Genomic DNA, 17,440 nt, shown 5'->3' with positions numbered 1-17,440 from the left:
TTAACTCATAATTATGAGATATTAACTCATTGTGAGATATTAACTCATAATTACGAGATATTAACTCATTGTGAGATATTAACTCATAAGTACGAGATATTAACTCATTGTGAGATATTAACTCATAATTACGAGATATTAACTCATTGTGAGATATTAACTCATAATTATGAGATATTAACTCATTGTGAGATATTAACTCATAATTACGAGATATTAACTCATTGTGAGATATTAACTCATAATTACGAGATATTAACTCATTGTGAGATATTAACTCATAATTATGAGATATTAACTCATTGTGAGATATTAACTCATAATTACGAGATATTAACTCATTGTGAGATATTAACTCATAATTACGAGATATTAACTCATTGTGAGATATTAACTCTTAAGAGTGAAAGAAAGAAAAAGTTGTGATTTTATTCATTTATTTATTTTTATTCTGTGGTGGAAACAAGTTTCTATAGTTTTGACTATTTGTACCGTGGCGAAGTTTACTAATGGTTTACAATATGAACTGCATTATAAAAAAAAAAAAAAATTGGCCAAACATCATTTATTAATTATTTAGCTACAGGGCAAACACTGCTCACACTAATCTTAGTAATACCACATGTGTGATTTGATCTAATGGGAATGACTTTCTCTTACACACATTATATGCGATTACAAGAAAGTTCACGGATAAGTGGGAATTCCTCATCGTAATAACTTTCCAGCTTTGACTTCACAGGAATACAGAGCCCAGAGTTTGTGGCCTGGGTTTGAATCCTCATAATCATATCCAGCATTGTTTTGTGTGTTTTTTTTTTTATCCACAGTTTGAATTTGGGAAACATGACGTTCCCGTCTTTGATCTGGATGTTGGAAAGATCTCTGATGCTCTCAGTCTCCATGGAAGCCTGGATCCTTCCATTTTATCCATCTTTCAGGAAAAGATGGCGACTGAAAGTGTGGAAAGTGAGGCGTCGCTTCTGTCGGCACTGAGCGAGATTTTGGACAGCGTTGACGTTGAAACTTTGTCACCGTTTGACGTGCTTCCAGACGCAGAGATCTTTTCGGCTCCAAACCACACAGTTAGTCTACCTAGTCGCTTACCTAGTGTCTCAATTCTCAATATGTAAAAACAATTGGTTAATTTGCTTTTGTCAAACTTTTCCCCTCACAGCTCAGGAATCTTCTGCATTCAGATCGAGCGTCAGCGCTTCAGTGCCCCAAAATCTCACAATCACCAGCTTCAAAGTCAGGAAAAGTAAGTTTCCTTTGCTTTATCCTGTTATTGACCGGATTCATGCGCAGTTCCCGTCTTTACAGCGTCACTGATGTTGATGAGAAACTATATATTTGTGTAAATCAAACGGCTGCAACTTCTGTTCAGTCCAGTTTTATCTGAAGGACAGCCGATACTGGATTTTTGCAGATAACGAAAGTCAAACAATTAGTTTGATACCTGAATAATTGGCCAATAGTTTTTTAAAATCTGTTATATGAATGAAAACGAATGCAAATTTGTCAAATAAGTCAAATTAAATTACTTAGTCCCCCTGTAGTCAATAATATTATCCCTTAAAACTCATCTTTGATCACGGAAATGACATGTAACTTTTTTCCTTGGAAAAAATTTCTTGATGTCTTAAAATATCTTGAATGTAACTCGACACCCTTGCCTCATTTAGTATGCGCGGCTCTATGAATATGCAAATGAGCCCCGCCTCCACTCACTCCCTCAGCTCAGAGATCCACTGGTTGACGATCACACGTTGATCTGATTGGTTACAAGGTAGTTTGTGACGTCAGAAACACCAGCGATTTCAAAGCGTGTGTTTGAGACTGTCTTTGGTTCACTGCAGTTTTAAGGAGGAAATACTCAGCAATGCTGTCGACTTATGAACTTACACATGGATTGTCTTAAAGCAGATTAAAAACCCCGACATAGACACATAAACAACATTAAAAGCTGGATTTACACCACAGGGGGACTTTAAAGGTACACTATGTAGCTTTTGACCCTCTAGTGGTTAAAAACAAAACTGCATTTAGATGTAAAGGTTCTCAAGATTTGTTTTTGAGATTTGTTTTGCAATCAGGCTCTCAAAAATGACATAAAATTTTGGATTTAGATTTATCGGCCTTCAATTATAAACAATTATCGGTTATCGGTATTGGGCAAAATTTTCATATCGGCGCATCCCTGTATAATACCTTACTCACCTTTTGAATAATAAAACACCATCTCAGTAGGCGCCTTTCCATTACAGATTTGTGCAAAATTTTTGCGATTTTTTTTCTTCTAAATGTCGACAAAAACCTGTTTTGAAATGACGGTGTTTCCATTAACCGATGTTATGCGACTAAAACCTGATTTTTTCCTCTCGCAATAAGTAAAATAATTCCAAATAAAACCATGGCAACGGACGTTAGTAGGATTATGTACTAATCCCAGCCACTGCACTAGCAACTTATTATTAATTGAAGGAGACATATGTGTGTTTTCCAAGCATTAATGGTAAGAAACATCCTTTATTATACATGTGAGCGGCACATATGAGGAGTTTCTGGGTGTTTCTCCCTCATATCTGCTTCGAGGTCTTGACTCTGGTCTTGAGTTTTAGAATTATTATTTTGTCTTTTATGAATTTAATAAAGAACTCTGTCTTGTATTCTGTCCAAACACACCGTGCCTTCTAAGTCAGGTGACCTGTAAATGCGCAAACACTGTTTCCATTGCAGTTTTGCGAAATATTTCTTTTTCGAATGACCTGAAAAACCTCCTCATGTGAGCGTAAAAACTTTTTTGCGATAAATGTGAGTTTTTGCAAAATTGACGTGTTTCCATTGGGCGTATTTTCAATTCGCAATTTCAATTTGCGCAATTTGAAGGGTAATGGAAACGGGGCTTGTGTCGCTTTTACAACATTTCAAATCCCAGAGCCGAAGAAGAAGCTCTAGGTGCCGATTAATCGGTAAACACAACATATATCAGTCAACCTCTAGTTTTATCCCAGTGTTGTGTGTGGTTTTCTCCATCAGGAGCTGGTGATGTCAGACCGACAGCTGAGACCCCGTCGCCATCTGGAAACCCAGAGTAAGATCTTACAGCGAGCCGACGACGAGAAGAACCCGAGAGAGAACAAGAGGAGCGCGAGAAGCTTTCGCATCGAATCCGACACGATATTCCCACAAGACGAACGGGAATTCCTCGCAGATTTAGTGAGACACATGCATCCGTACTGCATCAGGACACATCTGGAGAAAGAGAAAGAGGTCCATGTGACTGTGGAAGAAGAGGAAGAGGAGGAGTTTGTAGATGTTGAAGGTTACGAGGAACTGGAAGAGAACCAATCAGGACACGGACTAGATCCAAAAGCAGGAAGCGGCTCGTCTCTGATATCCAAATCCGAAGAGGATCGGGATGAAGATGTGTGTAGAAACAGCAGAAACGCCTCATCTTTAGAGAGAAGCGTGTTGATGACGACTCCTCGGCGAAGCGCTTTACTCAAAACCAGGGAAAAAAACAGGAAAACGGTGACATTTGCAGTCAATTTAACCTTCGTTCACGAGATTCCACCTGACGATGAGTCCGATTCAGACTCGGAATCCACATCCTCTAAAAGTGACATCACTTCCCCTCAGAAGCCCAAAGCACTCAGTCTGCAACAGTACCGTCTCCTCAGACAGAGCAAACAACCTCGTGAAGAGACACGGATGGACTATCGGACGAAATGGCCTTCGCTTCCCGACTTTCCCAGGGAGCTTCCGGCTATTCTGCCGGATTTGTTTAAAATCGGTCCGAAGTTGAATCTAAACACACATTGTGGTGCGATAGACAGAGCTCCGACTGTAGAGGTGAAGATATCGGCATCCCAGCCACGAGAACTCACACGCCCCTCACATGTAAAGCTCAGGACGCCCGCAGATCTGTGCACTGATCCTCCAAACCCGGTTCTGGTGCCCTTGAAACCCACACAATCCTCTGGGATAAACGCGCAGCCGGCGCCAACACACTCACAAGCGGATGTGTGTGTTTCTTGTGAAGAGGTTCGACTCGCTGAGGTCGTGCCTGTGATCGTTAAAGCTACAGATTCACCAACGCGAGCCGGATCAGAACCGCCAGCTCCGTCGGACTCGGCACTGACGCCCACGAGCGTCGCAGAGAAACTCCCCGAAGGACAGCAGAACCGGACCCCGTGTGGAGACATCGGTGAGAGTGGACTTTTAAACTATTAAAATGCTTTCAAAGCAGGGTAATTATCGTTAATTACAACTAAAACCATTTATAAAATAAAACTATTTTTGTTACTTGGAACAAATGTTAACTGAAATAAAATATACAACTTATTTTATTTCATTTCTCATTTTCATTCAGTTGTACTTGATGTAAAAATCTATGAAAACTTAATAGACACATTTGATTTGAAAAAAGAAATCAAATTTATTATTTTTTTTTTATAAAAAATTATAATATAATCTAAATAGGCTTTAAAAAAATTACAATAACAACAAAATTACTAAAATGAAAATGGAGAATATAAAAACAAAAAAATTATAAAATATTTATAGAATAATAAAAACTAGAAACTAAATAGACAATAAAAACTAAATAAAAACAAACTAATTAAAATGACAAAAAACACAGCAAAACTACTATAAATAAAATTAAAACGCAAAAAAAGTTAAAATATTTATAAAAACTAACAGAAACTAGAACCTAATTATACAATAAAAACTAAATAGAAAAAAACAACAAACTAATAAAAATGACAATAACTAATAAAATAACTTGAAAAAAATGCTATAATTAAAATATAAAAACACAATTTATTTACAAAAACTATAATAGAAACTTTAAACTAAATAGACAAAAACTATATAGAAAAAAACCTACTAAAAATGACAAAAACAAAAAAATACTATAACTAAAATATAAAAAAAATTATTTACAAAAACTACTATAATAGAAACTTGAAACTAAATAGACAATAAATTTTAAATAGAAAAGAAATAAAATTAAAATGACAAAAACAACTAAATGACTAAAACTTTAACTAAAATGACAATGGAAAATACAGTATTTACTTTTTTTTATATGTATAAAAACTAGAAATTAAATAGACAAGGAAAAATGGAGAAAAGACAAAAACACATACTAAAACGAACTAAAATCAAAAATGAATTAATTTTTTTTATAAAAACTATAAAACTTTAGTCAGTGTTGTAGTCGAGACCAGCTCACTCGAGTCCGAGTCGAGACCGAGACCAGAGAGGGTCGAGTCCGAGTCGAGACCGAGACCAAAGAGAGTCGAGTCCGAGTCGAGACCGAGACCAGAGAGGGTCGAGTCCGAGTCGAGACCGAGACCAAAGAGAGTCGAGTCCGAGTCGAGACCGAGACCAAAGAGAGTCGAGTCCGAGTCGAGTCGAGACCGAGACCAGAGAGGGTCGAGTCCGAGTCGAGACCGAGACCAAAGAGAGTCGAGTCCGAGTCGAGACCGAGACCAAAGAGAGTCGAGTCCGAGTCGAGACCGAGACCAAAGAGAGTCGAGTCCGAGTCGAGACCGAGACCAAAGAGAGTCGAGTCCGAGTCGAGACCGAGACCAAAGAGAGTCGAGTCCGAGTCGAGACCGAGACCAGAGAGGGTCGAGTCCGAGTCGAGACCGAGACCAAAGAGAGTCGAGTCCGAGTCGAGACCGAGACCAAAGAGAGTCGAGTCCGAGTCGAGTCGAGACCGAGACCAGAGAGGGTCGAGTCCGAGTCGAGACCGAGACCAAAGAGAGTCGAGTCCGAGTCGAGACCGAGACCAAAGAGAGTCGAGTCCGAGTCGAGACCGAGACCAAAGAGAGTCCGAGTCGAGTCGAGACCGAGACCAGAGAGGGTCGAGTCCGAGTCGAGACCGAGACCAAAGAGAGTCGAGTCCGAGTCGAGACCGAGACCAGAGAGGGTCGAGTCCGAGTCGAGACCGAGACCAAAGAGAGTCGAGTCCGAGTCGAGACCGAGACCAGAGAGGGTCGAGTCCGAGTCGAGACCGAGACCAAAGAGAGTCGAGTCCGAGTCGAGACCGAGACCAAAGAGAGTTGAGTCCGAGTCCGAGTCGAGACCGAGACCAAAGAGAGTTGAGTCCGAGTCGAGTCGAGACCGAGACCAAAGAGAGTCGAGTCCGAGTCGAGACCGAGACCAAAGAGAGTCGAGTCCGAGTCGAGACCGAGACCAAAGAGAGTCGAGTCCGAGTCGAGACCGAGACCAAAGAGAGTCGAGTCCGAGTCGAGACCGAGACCAGAGAGGGTCGAGTCCGAGTCGAGACCGAGACCAAAGAGAGTCGAGTCCGAGTCGAGACCGAGACCAAAGAGAGTCGAGTCCGAGTCGAGACCGAGACCAAAGAGAGTCGAGTCCGAGTCGAGACCGAGACCAGAGAGGGTCGAGTCCGAGTCGAGACCGAGACCAAAGAGAGTCGAGTCCGAGTCGAGACCGAGACCAAAGAGAGTCGAGTCCGAGTCGAGTCGAGACCGAGACCAGAGAGGGTCGAGTCCGAGTCGAGACCGAGACCAAAGAGAGTCGAGTCCGAGTCGAGACCGAGACCAAAGAGAGTCGAGTCCGAGTCGAGACCGAGACCAGAGAGGGTCGAGTCCGAGTCGAGACCGAGACCAAAGAGAGTCGAGTCCGAGTCGAGACCGAGACCAGAGAGGGTCGAGTCCGAGTCGAGACCGAGACCAAAGAGAGTCGAGTCCGAGTCGAGACCGAGACCAAAGAGAGTCGAGTCCGAGTCGAGACCGAGACCAAAGAGAGTCGAGTCCGAGTCGAGACCGAGACCAAAGAGAGTCGAGTCCGAGTCGAGACCGAGACCAAAGAGAGTCGAGTCCGAGTCGAGACCAAAGAGAGTCGAGTCCGAGTCGAGACCGAGACCAGAGAGAGTTGAGTCCGAGTCGAGACCGAGACCAGAGAGGGTCGAGTCCGAGTCGAGACCGAGACCAAAGAGAGTCGAGTCCGAGTCGAGACCAAAGAGAGTCGAGTCCGAGTCGAGACCGAGACCAAAGAGAGTCGAGTCCGAGTCGAGACCGAGACCAAAGAGAGTCGAGTCCGAGTCGAGACCGAGACCAAAGAGAGTCGAGTCCGAGTCGAGACCGAGACCAAAGAGAGTCGAGTCCGAGTCGAGACCGAGACCAAAGAGAGTCGAGTCCGAGTCGAGACCGAGACCAAAGAGAGTCGAGTCCGAGTCGAGACCGAGACCAAAGAGAGTCGAGTCCGAGTCGAGACCGAGACCAAAGAGAGTCGAGTCCGAGTCGAGACCGAGACCAGAGAGGGTCGAGTCCGAGTCGAGACCGAGACCAAAGAGAGTCGAGTCCGAGTCGAGACCAAAGAGAGTCGAGTCCGAGTCGAGACCGAGACCAAAGAGAGTCGAGTCCGAGTCGAGACCGAGACCAAAGAGAGTCGAGTCCGAGTCGAGACCGAGACCAAAGAGAGTCGAGTCCGAGTCGAGACCGAGACCAAAGAGAGTCGAGTCCGAGTCGAGACCGAGACCAAAGAGAGTCGAGTCCGAGTCGAGACCGAGACCAAAGAGAGTCGAGTCCGAGTCGAGACCGAGACCAAAGAGAGTCGAGTCCGAGTCGAGACCGAGACCAAAGAGAGTCGAGTCCGAGTCGAGACCGAGACCAAAGAGAGTCGAGTCCGAGTCGAGACCAAAGAGAGTCGAGTCCGAGTCGAGACCGAGACCAAAGAGAGTCGAGTCCGAGTCGAGACCGAGACCAAAGAGAGTCGAGTCCGAGTCGAGACCGAGACCAGAGAGGGTCGAGTCCGAGTCGAGACCGAGACCAAAGAGAGTCGAGTCCGAGTCGAGTCGAGACCGAGACCAAAGAGAGTCGAGTCCGAGTCGAGACCGAGACCAAAGAGAGTCGAGTCCGAGTCGAGTCGAGACCGAGACCAGAGAGGGTCGAGTCCGAGTCGAGACCGAGACCAAAGAGAGTCGAGTCCGAGTCGAGTCGAGACCGAGACCAAAGAGAGTCGAGTCCGAGTCGAGACCGAGACCAAAGAGAGTCGAGTCCGAGTCGAGTCGAGACCGAGACCAGAGAGGTTGGATAACCTAAGGTTGGGTCTAAAAAACCAGACCTAACGATATCTTCAAGAATATGTAAAATATTTGGTGGTAACAATAAAATTGGCACCATACTCAAACAGTAAATCAAATATACCATGGAATCATGTACACTGTAATGGTAAAAAGGCCACATAGTAGGTGGTGTGTAAAGGTCATTTTATTACAATTATTACTTACAATTATTACAATCAGTAAGTGCTCTTGTCCACATTGCAATACAAATAATAGAGAGAAATATGTAAGGGATAATATATAGCGAGGTGAAATCAGCCTGAATCAGCCTGAAGGGGTTGTATTCATAACAACCGCCTCGCTATACATTATCCCGCTTATTACATGGCTACCTACCAAATAAATCAATAATTTGACAAAATATTGATTTAAAAAGGAGCTTATTGATTTAAAAACTATTAGGCTATATTGCTTCCAACTGCGTCCATAGCAACGCTCTGTTTTTCATGGCAACGGTGTGTTATTATACTTCGCAGCGGACTATTATCAAGAAATATCAAGAAATAGCGTTTACGTGCGTCCGGGGCGTTTAGCGCGGCGCGGTGGACGCGAATTCGACTCAGTCGCGCGTCCTACTGCACACGAATTCTGTGTGGCTCTTATATGCAAACTGAATTATGGATGATAAGGCAGACATTTTCAATACATAGTTGAGCTAGAGGCTCCACATCACATCTGACCAGGCTCCTGCTGCATTTGCGTGGCGCGAACGTTAGTCTCAAGTCATGCGCAGTTGCGCACAAGAAAGTCAGCAATCATTGGACGTTTCAATCAAACAACAATTTAAAGAAATATTAACATACAGTAACAATCATGAAATATTTTGAATGGGACTCGAGTGGACTCGGGAATAAGTCCGAGTCCTAATATGTTCGAGTACGAGTCAATTCCGAGTCAAAATGCACACGAGTCCATGACAAGACCGAGACCATTAAAATATGGTCTCGAGACCGAGTCCGAGACCGAGTCCGAGTCTCGAGTACACAACCCTGTCAGTGACAGTAAAATAACACTGTTTCAAAGCCTGTCATGTGTTTGTTTTGCAGGAATTGAAGCCACTGATCTGACCAGCCTTTTGGAGCAGTTTGAGACTCAAGGTAAATGATAAATGCATGTTTTGTTAATGATTATGTGTAACTGAATAGACCGTATCAGCTCGTTTACATCCGCTCAGATTCATTTTCATTTTATAAAAGCTTCATGAACTGATTTTCCTGTCTGAGTGTTTGTCTCCTCGGCACAGAAGACAATATCGTCACAGATTTACTGCAGTCAGAGTTATTAAACTCGTTATTAAAGCACAATCGTTAAAGTTGTGACTGAAGTCCTTTAATGGCTTAATAGCTTTTGTAGAACAGCTGGAATTAATAATGTTTGTGTCACAGGGAATTATTAGAGCAACTAACTAGTTAATATTTGTCCTACCGTTAATGTGGATTCCTCAGTCAGACTGTGTTTCTCTGCAGCTTCTGAAGGGCAGGATCTTCCAGAAGTTTCCCGGGATGAGCATCAGGATCGACGGCCGGCGGATCTCAGTAGCACTGCAGGTCAGAGGTCACATCAGAGTTAGTGGGCTGATCACCAGCTGTCGGGTGGAAACCTCATATCTCCATATTTCATTTTTACTTTGTTCATAAAGTAGGGATGCACGATATATCGGCCACCATATCGGTATCTGCCGATATGTGTTCATTTTTACTGTTAGCGTTATTGGCCGGATAAGAAAATGTGTCCGATGATGTCATCAGCGAGTTTGAGCAGGCTTTAGTTAGTTCCCATTGAAAGCAGTGGGTCATGTGACTATAGTTTCATGATTATTGTTTCTCTCCAGGCCTGACTCCACCCGCCACCCCTCCACATCAGACCTGGAAGCCCCTGGTGCCCGTCAAATCCACGAAGTCCAGCAAAACCATTCAGATTATTGAACCTCGCCCATTGCCGCCCAGCAAAACTCATTCAAAACTTCCCAGCTTCACTCCTGCGTTGAATCCTGCTCAACTTTTCCTGGATCATGATTACTGTGGGATTCAGGGAAGCAAGACGTCGTTCGACACGGTTTCGAGTCCTTGCGATTACGGGGTGTTGTTGTCACCTGACAGCTCGCCTTGCAGGATAAACACGTTCGAGAAGGCGGAGTCTCTGAGGGGGCGGGGCTTGTGCTTCTCTGCCCCCTCTCCGAGCCCATTGGACCGCGGGAGGAGGAAGAGGCGGGGTTATGATGGAGGATACCGACGCTCCAGCTCAAGGTCATCTTGCTCTTCTTGTTCTTCGTCGTCGTCGTCATCATCGTCGTCGTCATCTCGTTCCAGGTCTCGTTCACCCCCCAGAAAAAGGTAAATGTTGCTACTAAAATACAGTAAAAATCTAGCCTGGTTCTACCAGACTCTCGTACATTTCATTTGTACAGAGAGTCTGGAATCTCTCCATTGAGAAACGTTTACTTCCTTGTAGGCGGGTTCTCTGTTAAAGTTCAAAACTATTGGATCTGCCCAGAGTCACTCAGGATCTGCCATAGCCAATCGCTAACGTGTGGTCGTGACGTATGTCATGCGCCGAAACCGGCTGGAAACATTTACAAATTCAAAATGTATAAGGACAGTGATGTATTCAGTCAACTGTCGAAGCTGGGTCTAATCATTAACAATACGCCGCTGCGGTCGTTTCGGATCTGCCGCAAATGCTGTACAGTGATCACCGGCTACTGCGCGATACGGAAACAACTTTTCTGCCTCCTTCACTTGGTCCTCCATTAGTGCAACAAGAGGGGAGACGACAACAACTATCGGCTTTGCATCCCTATCGTTCGCCTTAGCTAACTCATTCACCACTAGAACTGCCATGGCAGTTTTGACCGTTTTGAATTTTATATCTGCAATAACTTTGTTGAAAAAATAAATACAATCCTGCTGGTACCTGACTTTTCCTAAAAGTGTCTGTATTTTCATTTAAAATGTTTTTCATATAAATTACCTATGTAAATTACACATAAAGCAAAAAAAAACAAAACAAATGAACATATTTACCTATTTCGGCCATAAACGGTCATATTGACCGCACTGAATTTCGCGGTATTATTACACCAATATACGCAACAATAAAATGTGGTAAAAAATAAACTAACATATTCAACAACAAATCATTTAAATTTAATGATATTCAGAACAGAACAAGAATGAAAAAATAACTAAAGCCAAAATGAAATGCTTTATACGCGAAAGTGAAAGTAAGCGGCGTTGGGCTCACGTAACTCTCTAATTAGAATCAAAATGTTTCAACATTTGCGATGTATTTGGATGCTAAACTATTCTTTATTATAGGCTTTGAACTTCACTCACGTTCCAATATCGACGGAAAAAATCATCCTCTTCACACGCATAAAATGGTACGAATTGTAGCCTACCAGTACTGAGAAACAGAGCAGTGGAATTTTTATATGTTAGGTTGACTATTTTATTATTATATTTTATTATGGCTATAATGAACAGGCTGCAATGCTGGAAGATGGTGTGTGTGTCGGCGGGCGCGATCGAACAGTGGAAACATGAAAACATCTCCGTCATTTTGTTCAGGGCATCTACGAATATTATTTATTTATAAATTATAATTAAACTTGTTTAAATGTACAGTTTGGTGTTGTTTTGTTTTTAAAAGACATCCTAATACAATAAATGCATTAATCTCTCAATTGGGGATTTATCATTAAAGATATAGAGTTTTGAATAGCGATCAAAATGACCGCTTGTGGCAGTTCTAGTAGTTATGGAATTCTGGCACTTCTAGTGCTGAGTGAGCTGGAAAATCAAACTTTTCCCGAACCCCGTGGGGAGGAGGGCCACAACATCATGGCCACCAACAAAACTTAGCAAACATTGTTCTTGCTCCGGCTTTAACTTCTGTATATTCGGCAGTTTTGCAACAACGGACCGAATAGCTTTTCTCACATCTTTCTCCGCTGCCATTACTCCAACTCAAACTGACGCACTACATCAACGTCATCGTTCTCAGCCACTCCCTCTGTTCGCTGATTGGTCCTACAAAAAATTGATTTCTGGAAACCTAAGAATATACAGCAGTCCCAGACGTAGTACTGAAGGAAAATGAAATTGAGCGGAAGTACGTAGGAGGGCGGAGCCAGGCTAGTAAAAATCACCCAGTAGTCTATAATTTTATCCGTTAAAACTCATCTTTGATCACCAAAATTACATATTTAAATGCAAAAATACATATATTATGTAACTCAACACCCTTGTCTCATTAAGTATATGTGGTTCTATGAATATGCAAATGAGCCCCGCCTCCACTCACTCACAGCAGCTCAGTGATCCACTCGTTGACGATCACACGTAAAAAAAAAAGCTGGATTTCCACCACAGAGGGAATTTATATGCATCCATGTAACAATACACAGCATTATTTACCAGCAAATATATATTAATACCTGTATGCAAAAAAAAAAAAAAAATATATATATATATATATATATACATACATACACACACACTAACATTACTAGAGAATAAAATTTGTTTTTGTTTTTTTGCGTCCAAGTCAATGTAACAATAACGAGCATTATTTACATGTTTTGTTTTGTTTTTTTCAATTATGAGAATTTGTTTATTTAAAAAAATTCTGTGAACATTTTAGTACTGATGCCATCAAATTAAACTTTTCCAAACTCTCCAACTCTCTGCTGTTTTTGCCACTGAAATTTAATCCAAACACTAGTAAAATATCCTGTGAAATTAAATCTTGTTTGCGTTTTGCTGATAATGTTTAATCAGGTACAGGTCCAGGCATTCTGGGAGCAGTTCCTCCTCGCGCTCCAGTTCACGCTCGTCATCGTCGTCTTCTCCTCCTCCTCGCGAGCGCCGATCCAGATCCAGATCTTTATGTGGCTCTCGATCCGGTTCACACTCGCCGGAGCCGGACTGGAGTGAGTCTCGCTGCACATGGAAGAGGTCAGTGGGAACAGTGGGAAAACTAGGGCTGGGAGAAACAATCGGATTCACCTAACTATCACTTTCTTTTGTTTACTGATTTTGTTTTATTCCAGAATTGATATTAAAGGTGCAGTGTGTAATTTTTAGGAGGATCTGTTGACAGAAATGCAGTATCATATTCATAACTATGTTTTCAGTGGTGTATAAAGACCTTACGTAATGAACCGTTATGTTTTTATTAGCTTAAAATGATAGATCAAAATAGAGTAAATCAGCTTTTGATAGAAACTTGGCGCTTAAAATAACGCATTTATCGATTACATTAACAAATGACTGTTAAAATGTATTATTTGTTATTGAATCATTTATTCAAGAGAATGTAGTGCTGTGTGATGCTTCTGAAATAAAACTCAGAAAGATGTGATGATTTGTTGTAAATATGACTCATGTACAGTCTGTATAAGTGTATGACGCAGCTTTTCCCGATGGTCTAGTTTAAAAATAAATAAATATTCGCAATACTTGTAGAATCGCAACTTAAAAAAAAAATTGCAGTACAATATCGTATCGGATCAAGAATCGTGATAGTATTGAATCGGGAGAGGTGTGTCGTCCCAGCCCTAGTGAAGCCTGTGATCTTCTCCCGTGGGATTGCGAGTCTAAATCTGTGGTTTTCCTCAGTCGCAGACAGAAGGAGTTGAACCGGCTTCGGGAAGAGGCTCGCAAACTCCGGCAGCAGAAAGCCATCGTAAGTCCACGATTATCTCTCATCAAAGTCGACGCTGATGTACAGGAATGTCAAGTTTATTTGTGTATGCATAATATGTGACCCTGGACCCTAAAATTGTCTCATGGGTCCATTTTTTTTAAATTGATTGAAACATTGAGAAAATCTCCTTTAAAGTTGATCATTTAAGTTCACGATTGTGCAGCATTCACTCACACAAATATATGTTTTATATATTTACAGGTAGGAAATTTACTAAATATCTTCATGGAACATGATCTTTACTTAATATCCTAATGATTTTTGGCATAAAAGAAAAATCTATAATTTTGACCCGTACAATGTATTGTTGGCTGTTGCCACAAATATACCCGTGTGACATGTGACTGGTTTGTGGTTCAGGGTCACATATGAATATATAGTTAATAACTGCAGAAGGAATTATAACTTTTGTTAGTTTTTTGTTTGCATAAGGAAAATACGGAGGATCTTTGGATTTGATTTTGCTTTTGAAGTTTATCTGTACTCTATATATTTCTCCAATAAAAAAAAAGGATGCTGATGTGTGTGTGTGTGTGTGTGTGTGTGTGTGATCCTCAGGAGGAGCGTAGGGTTGTGTATGTGGGAGGAATCCGCGGAAACATGTCTCCTTCCGACCTCAAAGATCGCTTCTCGCTGTTCGGGAAGGTTGAGGATTGTACGATCCACCTCAGGAGTCACGGGTGAGATTCACACACTCATCATGAGGAGCGTTTGAGCTTCTGTTCTCGAAGCTGATTTACACTGCCGTTCAAAACTGGATCAGGATGATTTTTAATTGTTTTTAAAAGAAGTCTCTTCTGCTCACCAAGGTTTGATAAAAAAAAAAAAAAAACAGTAATATTGTTAAATATTATGACAATTTAAAATAACTGTTTATTATGAGTTAAAGAGTAATTTATTCCTGTGATCAAAGCTGAATTTTCAGTGTCACATGATCCTTCAGAAATCACTCTAATATGATGATATGATGCTCAAAAAACATTCATTATTATTATAAATGTTGAAAGTAGCTGTGTACAATTTATTTCCAGGATTCTTTGATGAATAGAAAGTTCAAAAGAACAGCATTTATTTGAAATAGAATCTTTTGTAACATTTTAAATGTCTCTACTGTCACTTTTGATCAATTTAATGCGTCCTTGATGAATAAAAGTATTGATTTCTTTTATTTATTTCCCCTAAAAAAAGTAATAAAAATTCTTATCGACCCCAAACTTTTGAACGGTAGTGTTTAACGTTACAAAAGCTTTATATTTCAGATAAATGCTGTTCTTTTGAACTTTCTATTCATCAAAGAATCCTGAAATAAAAATTTAAATAACCGTTTCCAACACTGATAATAATAATGAATGTTTTTTGAGCATAAAATCCTCATATTAGAGTGATTTCTGAAGGATCATGTGACACTGAAGACTGGAGTAATGATGCTGAACATTCAGCTTTGATCACAGGAATAAATTACACTTTACTGTATATTACACTGGAATACTATTTCACCGTTTTTACTGTATTTTGATCAAATAAACGCAGCCTTGTTGAGCAGAAGAGACTTTTAAAAACATAAAAAATCATACCGATCCAAAACTTTTGACTGGTAGTGTGTGTTCTCAGTGTGTTTCTGTTCTCTCCTTCTAGAGATAACTACGGCTTCGTCACGTATTACAGCAGAGACGACGCTTACGCTGCCATCGAGAGCGGGAGTAAACTGAGGCGCTCAGACGAGCTCCCCTTCGACATTTGCTTTGGCGGCAGACGCCAGTTCTGTAAATCCAACTATGCAGATTTAGGTTGGTGTGAATGATTATGAGCAGTAATACATTGTCTTTTAAGTGCAACCGAGCAAGTCGAGCCCAGAATTAGGGCTGCACATCTGCACTGCGATTCAGTTAACCTGACCTGTAGTCAATCATTTTATCCCTTAAAACTCATCTTTGATCACCAAAATTAATGTCTTCATGTCTTAAAATATCTTGAATGTAACTCGACACCCTTGCCTCATTTAGTATGCGCGGCTCTATGAATATGCAAATGAGCCCCGCCTCCACTCCCTCAGCTCAGAGATCCACTGGTTGACGATCACACGTTGATCTGATTGGTTACAAGGTAGTTTGTGACGTCAGAAACACCAGCGATTTCAAAGCGTGTGTTTGAGACTGTCTTTGGTTCACTGCAGTTTTAAGGAGGAAATACTCAGCAATGCTGTCGACTTGTGAACTTACACATGGTTTGAGTTAAAGCAGATTAAAAACACTTAAAATCATTGATTGTGATGCGATTACATCTTAGTTTGGGTGAGATTGTGATGCACCACAAAAATAGGGAAGTTTTTCATGATATCTTGTTTTTGTGGTTTAGATTCTAACCGGGACGCCGATGGGTCGTCGAGGAGCCGATGCGAGTCGTTCGACTTCGACGCGCTCCTGAAGCAGGCTCAGAGACAGAAGAGGTAGCAGCGAAGACTCGACGTTCCTCCAGAGCACTGAAACAAACCAGTTTAGCTGCTGACCAGCTTAAATCACCAGTTTAATTGCTGGTTTCCAGTTCAAGACATGTTTTGGACACTTTCGTTCTGGTTTTGCCTGGTCACCCATCATGACTCAAGTCGGCTAACTTGCAATAAAACCAGCTTGTTCCAGTAACTGGTTTAAAGGAGTATTATGGGTTCAGCACAAGTAAAGCTCTATTAACTTCATCTGTAATTGTGATAAACGCACTTACATTAGGAGTCAGTGCCGTACAGATGATGTTTGAAGAGCTTCACTCGAGCTGTTTTTCAGAAGAGTCATTTGCACTTCACTAAACTGACTTACCTTCACTTCTTTATTACTTGACAGTTAAAGCCTTCTGTTGAAGTATTGTTGTTTATGAATTTTGTACATAAGAATGGAATGCATTAAAGGATGAAATCTTCATTACGAAAGTACAATGGTGAATGGTTTGTATTCTATATATAGTCTGATGTTTTTTTAAGTGATACCAAAAATGTTTTCCCATTTTTCTCAGTTGGAATGATGAAGCTATAACTAAATAAAAAGTTTATGTACTAATAAAGACTGACCTCTCTTCTGTTACTCTAAACTCAGAACTTTTATACGATGTATGTAAAACTTTTACGACCCACATGAAAATACCGCTAGATAACACTGACGCGAGACTGCTGGGAAATTAACCCCTTTACTGCCGTGTTGAGCATGGATGTGAAAATGCATTACCCAAACTTTAATGGTTGTAATTCATGAATTCTTTGGAATAAAGACCTAAAGTTGGTCTCTTTTTAAAGACACTTTATTGCTGAAGTGAAAGCAAATAAAATAAAGTTTTAAGTTTTCTGTAAAACAAATGTACTAAACAAAAAATATTTTAATACAAAATATATATTTTATAAAATCATTTTTACTCTAAAATGTATATAAAATCAAAGCCATATGTCTAAACAAGTTGTGTTCCAAATTTGAAATTGATATCACAGAATTGGAGGTTCCTATGAGTTTTTGTTTTAGGTGCTATACCAAAAATAGCCAATAATAATTTATTTAATGTGTTCTCCTCAGACAAATTAATACATTTCTGTCAGAATATCACTTCTATGACAGAACAGTCGTCAAATATGGAACCTTGAGTCTCAGA

At 41.0% G+C, this 17,440-nt stretch overlaps 1 protein-coding gene across 1 annotated transcript in view; it reads left to right on the top strand.

Moving 5' to 3' along the window:
* LOC308685493 (peroxisome proliferator-activated receptor gamma coactivator-related protein 1) overlaps positions 1-16,858 on the top strand; it is an 18,184-nt gene extending 1,326 nt beyond the window's left edge. The window contains exons 2-12 of the mRNA XM_081357286.1: positions 831-1,085; positions 1,178-1,261; positions 3,040-4,210; positions 9,151-9,201; positions 9,571-9,651; positions 9,936-10,437; positions 12,886-13,062; positions 13,726-13,792; positions 14,372-14,493; positions 15,449-15,600; positions 16,169-16,858. Coding sequence (XP_081213412.1) covers positions 831-1,085; positions 1,178-1,261; positions 3,040-4,210; positions 9,151-9,201; positions 9,571-9,651; positions 9,936-10,437; positions 12,886-13,062; positions 13,726-13,792; positions 14,372-14,493; positions 15,449-15,600; positions 16,169-16,263 — 2,757 coding nt within the window. The 3' untranslated portion in view covers positions 16,264-16,858. The remainder of the gene's footprint in view (positions 1-830; positions 1,086-1,177; positions 1,262-3,039; positions 4,211-9,150; positions 9,202-9,570; positions 9,652-9,935; positions 10,438-12,885; positions 13,063-13,725; positions 13,793-14,371; positions 14,494-15,448; positions 15,601-16,168) is intronic.
* Positions 16,859-17,440: the final 582 nt, after the last annotated feature.

Source organism: Scardinius erythrophthalmus (genome assembly GCF_964197995.2).
Source record: "Scardinius erythrophthalmus genome assembly, chromosome: 25".
Lineage (NCBI taxonomy): Eukaryota > Metazoa > Chordata > Actinopteri > Cypriniformes > Leuciscidae > Scardinius > Scardinius erythrophthalmus.
This window is presented reverse-complemented; position numbering and strand designations above follow the sequence as displayed.